At 46.5% G+C, this 15,070-nt stretch overlaps 1 protein-coding gene and 1 long non-coding RNA gene across 2 annotated transcripts; both read right to left on the bottom strand.

Annotated features, from left to right (window-relative positions):
- Nucleotides 1–670: 670 nt before the first annotated feature.
- LOC112163889 lies at nucleotides 671–4,583 on the bottom strand. Its single transcript, XM_040505935.1, has 3 exons — nucleotides 4,559–4,583; nucleotides 1,806–3,081; nucleotides 671–1,682 (listed from the first exon to the last, which is right to left on the bottom strand). Exons 1-3 carry the CDS (start codon nucleotides 4,581–4,583, stop codon nucleotides 671–673), a joined length of 2,313 nt encoding a protein of 770 aa, XP_040361869.1.
- A 69-nt stretch (nucleotides 4,584–4,652) lies between these two features.
- LOC121049377 lies at nucleotides 4,653–5,673 on the bottom strand. Its single transcript, XR_005799773.1, has 3 exons — nucleotides 5,630–5,673; nucleotides 5,334–5,423; nucleotides 4,653–4,735 (listed from the first exon to the last, which is right to left on the bottom strand). It is a non-coding gene; the product is annotated as an uncharacterized LOC121049377 (long non-coding RNA).
- Between the last annotated feature and the right edge of the window lie 9,397 nt (nucleotides 5,674–15,070).

The raw sequence follows: 15,070 nt of genomic DNA, 5'->3' as shown, positions 1-15,070 counted from the left end.
TCCAGGGCCTGACTACGAGACTTCTGTTTTTCCCCTGGAGGTAGATGTGGTTGTGGGTCGCGCTCGCTCTGGATACCAACTCCATCCCGGAGGACAACCAACTAGAAGGGTTGGGATGGATTATTTCCTTCCCTCTTCCTCCGGTACAAATGAGAGCAGCTGCGACTCAGATCGGAGGAGGATCTGGGTGAAGAGAAGAAGAGTGCCAGCGGTACTGCCCATGTCCTCCTTGCCACCGCAAGATCCAGAAACTCTTAGAAGATCTGAAATCCTTATGATTCTTTAAGCCACTTTTGGCCTTATAATTGCAAATGTAAATGTTTCTATCTGTACTGCTTTTGGCCGCAAAGCCACTTTATGAATGAATGTTTTTATAGTTCAAAGTTATTGTTGTAAAATAAGGCCTCTTGTATAGGCCCCCAATACAATCAAAGTTGGAAATTATTCCAGGAAATTATTCCAACATAAAGCCTCAAGAGCAGGCCTGGAAATTAATCAAGAAATTAATCGAAAATAAGATCGAAAATAAGGCCTCTAGAGCAGGCCTGGAAATGTATAGTGTTGCCCCCTAGTGTTCGTAGGCGAAGCAAATACTCGAGATGAAGGCCTGAACGTAAAGGTGGTGTGAGCCGAGGAACATTATGATTGCCCCCATATCTGGGACAAAATGTTAGTCCGATGGATCTTCGAACTCCCAAACACTAGGGTAATATTTCTTCAAGAATCGCCCGTTGATGGGGTTGCGATGGATGTCCCCATCGATGTCCTTGAGGTGAAAAGCCCCGCGCTCCAAAATCCGGTGAACGACAAAGGGCCCTTCCCATCGCGGGGTCCATTTACCGCGGCCTGTTAACTTTTCGCCAAGGGGTAAAACGGCTTTCCAAACAAGCTCCCCTTCTTTATAACTACGACCACGCGTCCGCTTATCATAGGCGTGAGCGATACGCTGCTTTTCCATGACCAGATTATCCAAAGCCGCTAACCGCTGCTCGCTTAAATCTTCGTGTTCCTGCCACATTGCCTGGACGTAGTCTTCTCCGATCAAATGATGTTGCTCTTGGACGCGTAAGGAATGAACATTAATCTCCAAGGGTAGCACAGCGTCGTGGCCAAACATAAGGGCATACGGTGTCGTCGCGGTGGGACTCCTCTTAGAAGTGCGATAAGCCCAAAGTGTATCGTACAAAGTATCGTGCCATTGGCGAGGGTTCTCTGCCAGCATTTTCTTTAGTAGGGTAATAATTATCTTGTTGCTAGCCTCCGCTTGACCGTTGGACTGAGCGTAATACGGGGTACTGTGGACGAACTGGATGCCGAAATCCGTGACTAGTTGCTCGACGGGACCTCCCATGAACGCTGCCCCCCGGTCTGAAACGAGCACCTCAGGGACACCAAACCTACAGAGAATGTTACGAAAAATAAACTGGCGAATGGTGCTGCCGGAGGCCTCCTTTAATGGCTCCGCTTCAACCCATTTGGTGAAGAAGTCAGTGGCGATGATGATGAACTTATGTTGGAGAGACGAGTGGGGATGGATCATTCCAATCAAGTCCAGTGCCCAGCCTCGCGCAGGCCAAGGCTTGATGATAGGTTGCATAGGAATGTTAGGAACATGCTGGACTGGACCATGTGCTTGACAATCTGCGCATCCTTTGGCGAATGCAATACAATCCTTTAGAATGCTAGGCCAGTAATAACCATGTCGCCTAATAAGCCATCACATCTTGGGTCCCGCCTGATGAGCTCCACATATCCCTGTATGCACTTCACGCATTAATCGTTTAGCTTCGCGACCATAGACACACCGAAAGTCCATGCCATCTTCCCCACGGCGTCGCAACTCGTCACCCCTGAGGAGATAATTTAGTGCGAGAAAGCGAATCTTTCTGTCAGCGGTGGGGTCTGGGCGCTTGAGGTAAGCAACCAGTGGGATGCGCCAATCCACATCTATAGGTTCTAGCATCGCGACCACTGGATCATCTGGCGGATCAGGCCGTGCGAGCCATGAGGGCAGTGTGCGACGCTCAACCTTCAGAAGACGCTCGCGAACTCCATACTTCAATGTAATGCCCGTGGCCAGTTGAGCGAGCTCATTGGCAGCGAAATTGCGCTCGCGGGGAATATGCTCCAATTCGACATCGATAAACTGATCCAGAAGCTCAATGGCACGATTCAAATACGGCATGAGCAGCCAACTTGCACATCGATATACGTTTTGAAGCTGGTTTATAACGAGCTGAGAATCGCCGCGGATCTGAACGTCTCTTACACCCATTTCTAGTAAGACTTCGAGCCCGATAATAAGAGCTTCGTACTCGGCCTGATTGTTCGTGCATTTGAATTCTAATTGGAAAGAGTAAGAGAAACGATCGCCAGTTGGATTCTCCAGAACAATCCCTGCTCCGGCCAATGTTTCGGTTCTAGAGCCATCAAAGAACAATACCCAGGGCTGCAAGGCGACTGTGGCCTGGTACCAAACTGCGTATTCTGGGATGCGCGCCAAATCTGGCCGTGTCATAGTGACCGACGCTATTTCCAACTCCTTTACCATGGGAATCTCCAACGTAGGATGATGTGCCAGAAAATCTGTAATGGCCTGCCCCTTAACGGCTTTCTGAGGGACGTATTGTAGCGAAAATTCTGAAAGGGTCAGGACCCATTTGCCGATGCGGCCTCTCAAAATAGGCAGTGATAACATGTATTTGACTAGATCCGTTTGAGCGATGATGCAGGTAGTAAAGGATAACATGTAGTGCCGCAACTTGCACGCTGAAAAATACAAAGTCAGACACAGTTTCTCCATAGGGGTGTACCTCGTCTCACAATCTGTCAGTGTCCGGCTGAGGTAAAATATGGCGTGCTCGATACCTCCTTCATCATCCTGAGCGAGCAGGCTGCCAATGGAAGCCTCAGATGCTGAAATGTATAACTTCAGCGGAATTCCAGTTCTAGGTGGAACTAGGACGGGCGGACTCGCGAGGTAGGTCTTGATTCTGCCGAAAGCCTCTTGATGTTTAGGCTCCCACACGAACTCAGCCTGTCCCTGTAGTTTCAGCAATGGGGAGAAGGGCTGGATTTTACCTGCAGAGTTAGAGATGAAACGTCTCAGAAAGTTGATCTTACCCAGCAAGCGTTGCAACTCCTTTTTTCACTACACCAAAAATCTTATCAGACAACGGCAGAAAACCGATGTGGGATTTGGAGTCCCACCGTTGTAGAGTGAGCCGTTGTCTGATGAAAAATCAGACAACGGTGGAACACAGTTGTGTGATAAACTCACAGACAACAGGTTTGTGTTATAACTGTTGTGTGATAGCTCGGCAGATGGCTCGGCAGATGCCAAGCGCAGCTGCGCAGCAGTTGAGGTGCTGTCTTCAGACAACAGTGCCAGTTTTAAGCTGTTGTATGTTAAGCGTGTCAGACAACATTTTTTTATTTTGTCTGTTGTCTGATTGATCTTCAAACTTCAGTTCTTGGACTATATCTGTTGTGTGATTAACTTTAGGACAACAGAGTTCAATTGATTCTGTGTTGTGTGATTAACTTTTACAACAACAGAGTTCAATTAATTCTGTTGTCTGAGTATAAATCAGAAGACACTAATTCGTTAAAAACCGATGTGTGATATGATTGATTGCAATGTGTTTTTGTCCCATTTTTGACCATTTAGACGACAGGCAGTGATCATTAAATATAATCTATTGTGTGATCATTTGAACATCCCATTCCTGAATTAGATTGTGCATTCATTTGGTCCATTTACAAAATAAAGTACTCTTCATCAAAAACAAACATTGCAACCCATCAAATGATCATCTAACCAATACTTTAAACTTCAAAAGCAAAAGGGGTGCATTTCCCAATCATTGAAACCAACATTTTACACAAGAAATATATAAGGAGGAATACCCTAAACACAAGCAAATGAATGAACAAGTGAAAAGTCAAATAAATAGCTCGGTATTGATGTGCCTTGACCAGCTCTTTAGAGATATGTGATCCACGATTGGGCTGAGATGGTGAAGAGGACTTTATCATGGTCAAAGTATTCTTGGAAGCAGCAGCCTCAGCCTGCGTAAAATCAAACTAAGAAATATATAAGGAGAAAAAAGCAGAATGCAACACACAGGCAATGAGGTAAGAATAACATTGAACGATAGCATGTACCAATCATCATACATTGACTAGTGCTTAGGCCCGCGCGATGCTGCGGGGTTTTTTTCTTCCTAGATTTTATACGTAATAAAGTAGCAATTACAATGCAAGAAATGTTAGTTTACTAGTTTACTTGCATATTGGATATGTAAAGTAATTGAAGCTGAGCAAGATAGTTTGAACATAAATTAGAACTCTAAACCTTTATGAACTTCATTCAAGCTCCTACTAAATCCTAAAATCAATTTCCTCTCGATCTTGAAGTAAAAGATAGGCTTCTGTGCTCACTTCAGTACGATATCTGGCCAACACTAAAAACTGGATGATGTGTAAGATTGACACTCCGCTTCAAATTTAGACAGAAGCATTTTAGACTTGCATACATAAACAATGTAAATTTTACAGTTCCGAATGTAGTTGCATGACATTGCTTAACAAAAGCTACAACATTTGATTACAAATTTGGAGGCTTTGTACCTTTACTCGTTTTGAACTGCCAAACTTTGGAGGCTTGATACCTTGAACCAATTTTTAGATCCCATATTTGATGGTAAGAGGTTATGTCCAATTTACCAAAACCCTGATAGTTGATGAAATCACCACCATCAGTATTAAGCAGACAAACCATTAGTCCAGTTTGAACATGAAAAAACACAAACATAGGGAGGCATAGTGTTCTGTTTGATAAAGTTTGCCATGACTTATTAATCAACGAATATGAACATGAAGAAGAAAAATGCATTTAACATGAAGTGGAGCAGCTAACACTCAAAAAAAGGCCTCATCAATCTATTTACCCTAAACAAAAATAAACAAAAGGTTCTTTTGACTTCATCAAATAAATTAGATGTCTTACATACAACATTGTCAAAAGGTAATTAAGCCACCAAATTAAAGGGCACTAATAGAACTTGCCTTTCATTTGGTACTTGTATATGCAACAATATATATTATGAGGACAGTTGAAACCTTTTCCCACAGTTGGAACATACATATTCTTGAACTGTGTTCTTGTCCTCCAATTCATCTTTTATTTAGTCCTCATACGATGCAGTCTGTACCTTACTATATCATATATCTGAAACAAATGCTTTATTTATTTGCAATTGTCAAACTAAACTACAACATAATTATAAACATGCAAATACAGGGCCATCAGGAAGAAGCAAAGAGCATACCAGAGGCAGCAGCTCCGCAAACTACTCCCCATAACAATGGAGGCTAAGTAACAGGCTTAGTCAGCTGAAGACGAATCTTCCATTGGTCAGCTGAAAACAAATACAGGACCCTAAATTAACTACACATTAGAAATCCCAGAAAGAATTTCAATCAGAAATATTGAGAGAAGAAAAAAACAACATCAGATTCCCACAAATACCAACTTGATCATCAGTGAAAACATCAAAGACTAACATCATATAAATTTATCTCCTGAAAAAGAAATTTATGTTCTCTTTCTCACAGAAATATGTACCTCTTTTCCATCTTGTCCCAGTGTGTCTAAATTTGTTGTTCATATACAGATCTGCTTCATGCCCTCTCAGAGCAAACTACATGCAAATCAGGCAAAAAACCACACCCAAAAGAAAAAGAAAAAATCATTACACTCTTAATCAGGTAGAATAGAAAAAATCATTACATTCAATTTAGATAAGCAGGAGCCAACATAAACTTTGGATAATGAGCTGAAGAAAAAGAAAATAAAATATATTGCAAATCATCTGGGAACTGATAGTGATTCAGTGTTGTAGAGAAAGCAACAATTATAATACTAAGAAAATAGACAAACCTTGAACTTTACCAAAGAATCCTCACATTTAAGAGCCTCCCTAATTAAAGGCATATGCTCCGCGAGATCATTTTGAGAAGGCCTGACCTCATACAAACTGCAAGTCGAGAGGAGCTATCAGACTAATTGATGAAAAACCTACCAGAGTATCGGTAAAGAATACAAAAAACATTGCAAGCTAGGTAAAATCATACTGGAATTGAAAAGTACCATGATTTAGAGCAATTAAAGTAAAGAAAGTAATCACAAGTAACGTAATACAAAGCAAAAGTAAAGCAAGGAAGTGGAGTTTAACCAAGCTTTGTTCCAACAAGAATAATTAGAGAGAATGCAAGTATGAACACATTTGCCCCACAATAGCTCAATGATCTTTGTCTATTGTAATCTTCCTGTCCCTGTTCCATAAACACAAGACATTAAGCCTAGGTTTAAGAAAAGAAAATAAATATGTATGAGGATGGAATATGTTGGAGTTTTGAACTACCTTCAAGTATAATGAATCATAAACAATGGAAGCACTACTATAGGTAATGGAGCAACCTTCACTTCCCCAGAAACCAAAGCAACAAACCCAAAATACCAAAAACCCAACAAGCTTCAGAGAGTAAGTATAGCTAGGCTAAATAACCAAATCCTCCTAGGTTCCTAGCATTAAAACAGAGAGAAATGATTCTTAGATTAAATTACCTGACTCGGGCAACTAGAATGATGGCTCAATTAAACTGATAAGAAAACTTCAGGGAAAAAAAAAACCAAAAAACAAAGGGTTTTCAGAAAAAAAAAATCACAATAAATCCTTTTGGGATAATTGAATTTTGAAGAAAATGTCAGTGATTGTTACCTGGATAGTGGGACTTGGGATGATAGAAACGCTGGAGCTGAGAGAGCTATGAGTTCCTGCTAGAGCGACTTTGATTTGCTTCCAAAGACCTAAGTAGGTCTGAGTAGCCAAAGACCTGCATTTGAACAACCATGGCATTGCTGGTAAAATCTTTGGTTACGGATAAACATCTCCACCTTGCTATATATATTGAATTCACAAGACAAACATCTCCACAAAATAAGACAATGAACAAAGACAATGAATAAGAGCAATGAAATCTCAAATTTAACTCACCAATCGAAAGGAATTGAGCAACAATCCCTAAACCCGTGAGACCCCTTTCCTCCTCCTTCAACTCGAACCCAACTCAATCCCCTTTTCAGCAGAATGGAAAACCCCCAAATCGAACCAAACTTGAACCCAACGTGAAGCAAATAGCGACAGGAGCATTTCAGGACAATGGGTCGAGCAAGACCTATGCCAAATTCCATGAAACCAGCCTTCAAACCTCCAGAAATCACCAGAACCCTCCTCTGCATCAAGAACCTCGTCTGCCAAAAGAACCAAAGACACAACAACCGGATAAACCAGATGAAAGAAGTACCGGATGAAGGTGAAATCGAAGAGACAGGCACCCGAAGGTACACAGAATCTTGTTGCATCACCCTGTGCGATAGTGAGAAAATCCCACTTAGAGAGTGGCTCCGAAGAACCGAAGAACCAAACCAAGCAGAACAGAGGGAGATGAAAAGGGGGGAAATCATTGAATCTGGGAAGTCGGAACCACAGAAAATGGGGCAAGACCAGAACAGAGACGAACTCCGAGCTACAAAACCACCAAAGACGGCAGACATGGAGAAACCGGTTGAAAGAAAAGCAAGACGGAAAATAAAACCAACAAAAACAGAAAAGAATGCTAGATCTAAGGCCTCCCCCCCCCCCCCCCCCCCACTCTCAAGCCAAGGATCCCGATAAAAGATCGAGATCTGACAAGAGAGGGGAGAGGAAGAAGGAGAACTGGGCGGTGGGTTGTTTTCAGAGAGAGAAAGGTTTCCTTACGAGAGAGGTTTCTTTACGGTCTGGGAAAGTTGGTGTGCCCTCAAGTTGTCTAAGGCATTTATCATTAACTTTGTTTTTTTTCCCCCTTTATTACTCAGACAACGGTTAGATACATTTACGTTGTCTGAATTGTTAATAGCTAAGGAAACGAAAGATGAAAATTTCCCGCCATGTGCAATCAAAATGTCAATTTTGGCACTCAAGCTAGGCATTTCTCATTCACACAACAGAAATAGTTCACTATGTTGTAGGAACTTACAAGCATGACAAACATTGAAGCCGAATTTGCTCGTTTTGGGGGGAATGAATGCCATTTGGGAGACTTCTCCAAATTTTGCCACTCATTTGCACAACGGCACATTAAAAACCATTGTATGATGATTTGCAAGTATACTCCTACAACACAAGTAACTAAACTGTTGTCCAATTTAGTGGCATCTAGGGTACAATTTGGAGCCAAATTTGAGTCCATCTAGGAGGGAAATCTGCCGCAACTTTTTTTTTTATTCACACAACAGATTATTCTTGTAACCGTTGTGCAATAACTTTCTAGATAAAAACTTCAAAATTTTAACCACCTTATACAACGTAAGTCTAGTAAACATGTTGTCTGATGCACTTTCCTTAATCACACAACACATTTTTTTTTTCGTTGTGCAAAAAGTGTAGTATGTTAACGTTTTTGGTGTAGTGTTTGTTCGTGGGGCGGTAGCATTGATGACCACGCTCGCTTTGTCTTCAGGGACTTCGATGCCTCTCTGGTGAACAACGAACCCTAGAAAATCTCCCGCTCGAACCCCAAAAACGCATTTAGCTGGATTCATCTTGAGCTTGTGTTGGCGCATGCGCTCAAACACTTTCCTGAGATCGGTGATGTGGTCATCCTTCTTCTGAGATTTCACCACTACGTCATCGATGTAGACCTCTAAAATCTTCCCCAGTATGTCGTGGAAGATCAGGTTCATGGCTCTCTAATACGTTGCTCCGGCATTCTTCAGTCCAAAAGGCATAACCACGTATTCAAAAACGCCCGCGAAACCGGGACAACGGAATGCGGTTTTATGTCTGTCCTCTTCTGCGACTGGAATCTGGTGATACCCCGCGGTGCCGTCCATGAAGGATAGTAATTCATGTCCCGCTACAGCGTCTACTAACATATCCGCGACCGGCATAGGGTAGACATCTTTAGGTGTAGCGACATTAAGGTCTCTGTAGTCAACGCAGACCCTCATTTTGCCTTTCTTCTTGCGAACTGGCATGATATTAGATAGCCACTGATTGTATTTGGCTACCCTGATAACGCCGGACTTGTGCATTTTCTCGACTTCCTCTTTGACGAGAATTTGGGTCTCAGAGTTCATTCGACGCGGCTCTTGTTTCACAGGCTTCTTGTCAGGGAGTGTTGGTAATTGATGGCACACCAAGTCCGATGACAGGCCTGGCATATCCTCATACTTCTGCGTGAAGCAGTCTTTGAATTCATGTAATAACTCAATGAGCCCCTGTTTCTCGCTAGGCTCCAAGTAAGCGCTGATGGCCACTTCTATAGGTTCATCTGCTGTTCCAAGATTAATTTTCTCGGTAGGATCTTTGACCTTAGGAGGTGTGTCATCCAACGCCGCTGGGGCGAGCTGAACATCGACCTCAGCATCTTGTTCCTGGTCAGAGAGTTCCTCATGGACGACCTCTAAGGTCGCGACCCGCTCATAGGCCTCTTTTTCCACTAAGTACGACGACAGTCTGTCGTATAGCGAGTGGAAGGCCTCTATCCCTCCTTCTGGAAGGGCGTAATCCATTAATCATTTAAGGGTTTGGGCACAGCGTGGTCAGGCCTTTCCAAGCCCTCTTTTGCTAGCGTCAGCCCCCACTGTGCCAATTCAGAGGCCGTCACCCCTGTGGGGCGGCCTTTGTCGTCGATGCCACTGACCTGTAATGGAGTGATGGGCTCCAAATAGTACCTGGCATCTACATAGTTTGCGGAAACGGGGAATGGACGAGGATCCGCTTTAATCACCTCCGCTTTATCAGTCTTCCGGTTCCACATTACGAGCTCCTGATGAAGAGTCGACGGAACACAATAACTCCTATGGATCCAATCTTGGCCCAAAATTGCACTGTAGGCCGCATAACAATTTGTTACAAAGAAAGCATAAACTCCCTCAGCTGGGCCAACCTTGATGCGCAGGAAAAGAAGTCCCAAGGTTTTTGTTACGGTCCCTGCGAAGTTCTTGAGTGTAAGGGATGTAGACTGGATCTTCTCTCTCTTGATTCCGAGCAAGTGCATGGTTCTGGTAGTGATGACATTAACAGCCGCGCCGGTGTCAACCATGATCTTGCTAACTCTGGTGCCGCTCACATCGGCCGTGATATACAAGGGTCTCATGTGTTGGACCATAGCGGGTGTTGGTTTAGTGAAACGCATGAAGAACTCTGTGTTATGAGCCTCCCCTGTCTCAAGGAGCACAACTTCTTCCACAGGTGTCGTGACCGCCGACGTGATCTGCAACGGCTGCAGACTATTTTCTCCTTCTTCAACGCAGTCTTGAGCTGCGACCGGTAATGCATACCTCGCGGGGAGTACGAAAACCATGTTACAAGATATATCAGTCATATCCGTCTCCTCCACGTCAGGTTCCAAATCGGGCTTGTGTTCGTTGACAGGGACGACAGTGTTGAATTGCTTAGCCAAGCGATCGACTAATGACTCCTCCGTAAGGCCTTTTACCTCTGTACCTACATACGCTAGAACGAGCATAATTAGCTATAATGAACCACGCTCATTGTACCGCCGGAGGTACCGAATCTCACCAAGGGAATGACCTGCGAAGTCACGGCCAGGCGGGCTACCGCTCGAGCCCCAGACCGCCCCCAGATCACCACTGACGCGGCGCGTGGCAGCATCAGAAGCCCCTGACGCTGGGAATCGAAGCACAGCAGTCCCACATCGGAAACAAGAAGAAGATCAACCCCTTCCTCGCCTATAAAAGGTCCTCTCCTCTCTCCTCATTAATTATGCAATTACTACTCATTTATTGTTATGCTGCGCATACAGTGACTGACTTAGGCATCGGAGAAGTGAAGACCGCCCAACGCGGTCTCCCTCTGACGTCCTGTCTATCGTGTTGCAGTAACAGGAATCACCTAATCCTAGGAGTAGCGGTCCGCCCACCGGACCCGCGTTAAGCAAGGAATCGGCTACCGCCGGACTTGAGCATTAACATTGGCGCCGTCTGTGGGAACCCTTGAACAAAAGGTCATCCCGCCACAATCACCATGACTAACGACAGCGGGGGAAACGCTGAAGAGCAGGCAGATCAATCCGCCATTCCCCAACCCACCAACCCAGCGGTAGGCGTAAACCGCGCGTTAGTCACCACCCCGGTCAACCCCGGCGGTGAAACAAACCCAAGTAGCAGCCGCCCGCCAGGCCAAGACCTCGCCTCCCTGTACGAGCTGGCACTGGCGGATCTTCACAAGGCGAACAGAGAAAGTGAACAAGAACGCAAGGAAAAGGCCGAAGCCCAGAGACAGGTGGCCACGCTTGTGTCCCGCTTTGACGAGCTAAAGAAAGCGCTGGAAGCAACTCCTAACCCGGCACGAAGTGAACAGTCACGAAGCACCAGGCATAGCCGACCCGGCACGGGAGCACTGATGCCAGCACCGGTCGTACATATGCAAGTCCCGCTGCACCCACCAGAGCTAGCGGCAATGGGACCACCCCCCACACCCCAGCCAATGTTGGAGTAAGAAGCGGAGTCATCACTACGCACCCACCGCTCGAGCCCTAGGGCGAGAACAGGGGGAGACCCGCCCGCTCTAGGGCGAGGATCAGCTCAGCGGAGTGGTCGCCTGGACCCCGCCGGCGACGCAACCGCTCAAATATTGGAGAGGATGCAGCAGTTGGAACAAAGGTTAATCCGGGCGGAGTCGGGCACCCCGGCACCAGCTTCAAACCCGCTTTTCGCGGCCAGGCCAGGACCATTTACCGCTGCAATCTTGCTAGCCGTCAGACCGGCTTATGCAAAGACCCCTAAAATGTCACATTACAGCGGTAAGACTGATCCCTTCGTCCATATGGACACCTTCAAGAAGGTTACCAACAACAAGGGATTCGATGACGCCACCCTGTGCCACTTGTTCAGTGAAACGCTGGACAGTGAGGCAATGAATTGGTTCTTCGAGTGCCCGCCGGGATCCATTGACTCATTTCAGGCATTATCGCATGCTTTCCTTTCTCGGTTCATCCTACTGTCCGCCGGGCACCACAACACAAGCCAACTGTTCAACGTCAAGCAGGGTACGGAGGAGACACTGAAGGCATTCGTCACAAGATGGCGAGCGGCAGCATCTCAGTGCCGTGACCTCGATAAAACAATGGCTTCGGCGGATTTTAAGCAGGGACTCCTCAAAGGGCCATTTCTCTATCACCTCAACTACAATCATCCAAATGCGGTATACGACCACCTCATGAGTGAGGCGGTCATTCATGCCGAAGCAGAATTCATCACATATGGGGAGGCCCCACCGCCACCAGCGGCATTGACAAAGTCGACACAACCCTCCTCCAATCAGCAGGGGACCGCTAATAAAACCTCCACACCGCCAGCTGACAAGAAGAGGGAATGGCAGCAGGGCCAGTACCAAAACAAGCGGCAAAAGGATCAGCACTACAAGAGAAACCGCCCATTCCATGGGGACAACCGCAACAAACATACGGAGTCTTCCCAACGGTATGCAGTATTTACAGTCCTCACGGCTTCACATGAAGAAATATACAATCAATGCAAGGATCAGATCCCACCGCCGCCCCCGGGAAAATACCCAAAAACAGGAAAACCAAGGAACACCGGCAGGTGGTGCAAATACCACGAGGACAGCGGTCACAATACCAACAGCTGCAACGCCCTCAAAACGGCCATTGAGACCTTGTACCGGGACGGCAAGCTTGAGCAGTTCAAGGTACGCCAACCGCCACCCGTGATCGCCGATATTGAGCCCATGGGCCGCATCAACACAATCGACGGAGGTGCTCCAATCACCAGCATGTCTCACAGAGCTAGAAAGCGTTATGCGCGAGCTAATCACCCAAAGGAAGTCTGCAACATCCGCTACGAAAGATCCGCCAAAATCCCAAGATCTGGTTGGGAACCCATTACCTTCTCGGAGGAGGAGGAACGCGGAGTACATCTGCCCCAGGACGATCCTTTCTTGATTGACGCTATTCTGGGCAAAATGTCAGTAGGAAGAGTCCTGGTTGATAGCGGCTCCGCTGTCAACGTTATATTCGGCGGTTGTTACAACAACCTTAAGAGGAACATAAAATTGCTGCAAGACCATGAACCACTGCTCAGCTTCTCCGGCGACGTTACACAACCGCTGGGTTCCAATTATATGCGGCTCGTTATGGGCAGTAGTCCATGTATGGCTGAGATACATACGGAGTTCATAGTTGTCGATTGTTCGAGTTCATACAACGCCATCATTGGTCGGCCAGCGCTCAACAAACTCAAGTGCATCATCGCCGGGTACATGTTGCTCATAAAATTCCCCACACCCAACGGCACAGGATGTGTCAAGGGAAGTCAGCAATTGGCACGCGAGTGTTACTCTACTACAATGGCACAATCGGCCCGCCGCCACGAGATCCTAGCGGTAGGCAGTCGGGCACCGCCACCAAACATCTTTGAGGACCCCAGGGAGGATGAAAAGAAGTACGTAAGGAAGGAGCCGGTCAACCCAGAAACATCACTGAGGGTTGTCAGCATCTCGGACGAGCACCCTGAGCGGACGGTCCGCATAGGGGCTCAATTGGACCCAGAGTTGGCGGCGGAGCTCACCCAGTTCCTACGTGACAACGCTACGGTCTTTGCCTGGTCATATGCAGACATGCCAGGTATCTCCCCTGAAATTATCTCACACAAGTTGAGCATCAAGCCATCCTTCTACCCTATCAAACAGAAACGCAGAGCCTTCGACGAAGAAAAGTACCGCGCTATCAGAGAAGAGGTTGCCAAGCTCCAGGGCATTGGGTTCATCCGCCAAGTCATCTATCCGCAGTGGATTTCCAACCTGGTTATGGTCAAAAAGGCTAGCGGTAAGTGGAGGATGTGCGTCGACTTCAAAAACCTTAACAAGGCATGCCCGAAAGATAGCTTCCCATTACCTCGCATCGATCAACTCGTCGACGCAACCGCTGGACACGAGCTTCTCAGCATGATGGATGCTTTTTCCGGTTATAACCAGATTAGGATGCATCCCGCCGACCAGGAATGCACCACCTTCACCACCGACAAAGGCCTGTATTGTTACAATGTGATGCCTTTCGGTTTGAAGAACGCTGGGGCAACTTATCAGCGGCTGATGAACGCCATGTTGGCGGAACATCTGGGCAAGATAATCGAAGTCTACGTAGACGACATGTTGGTCAAAAGTAGAAAGGCCAGCGGACATGTGGCAAATCTGAAAATCATAATAACCATTCTCTTGGCCTACGGCATGCGCCTCAACCTGGAGAAATGTTTCTTTGGCGTCACCGCCAGCAAATTTCTGGGATATATTGTCAGTGAACGGGGCATCGAGGCCAACCCTGACAAGGTACAGGCTATCCTCAACCTGAAGGACCCAGAGTGGAAGGTGCACGTCCAATGCCTCCAGGGCCAGCTAACCGCCCTGTCTCGATTCATCTCCAGATTGACCGACAGGTGTGCCCCATTTTTCAAAGTCCTCAAAACAACCCACAAGAAGGTCATCGACTGGAACCCAGAGTGCCAGGCGGCGTTCCAAGGCCTGAAGGAGTACCTGGCGGCAGTTTGGCTCCTCTCCATTCCTGTCCAAGGAGAAACATTGTACATTTACCTAGCGGTATCTCAGTCAGCGGTAAGCTGCGCCATCGTCCGGCGGGAAGTCCAGGATGAGCTCCCAGTGTTCTATGCCGGTAGGGGCATGAACGGAGCAGAGACGCGGTATCCTCTATTGGAGCAGCTTGCTCTCGCACTCATCGTTGCCGCTAGACGCCTCCGCCAGTACTTCCAAGCCCATACAATCCATGTGTTAACCAATCAACCGCTGAGACAAGTAATGCAAAACCCTGAACATTCGGGCCGCCTCAGCAAGTGGGCCATTGAGCTCAGCGAGTTTGACATTGATTACAAACCACGAACCGCCATGAAAGGCCAGGCGGTGGCGGACTTCATCGCTGAGCTCACCTAGCGTCAGCCCGAAACCAAGATCGATATACCGCTCGG

Source organism: Rosa chinensis, chromosome 5 (genome assembly GCF_002994745.2).
Source record: "Rosa chinensis cultivar Old Blush chromosome 5, RchiOBHm-V2, whole genome shotgun sequence".
NCBI classification, from domain to species: Eukaryota; Viridiplantae; Streptophyta; class Magnoliopsida; order Rosales; family Rosaceae; genus Rosa; species Rosa chinensis.
This window is presented reverse-complemented; position numbering and strand designations above follow the sequence as displayed.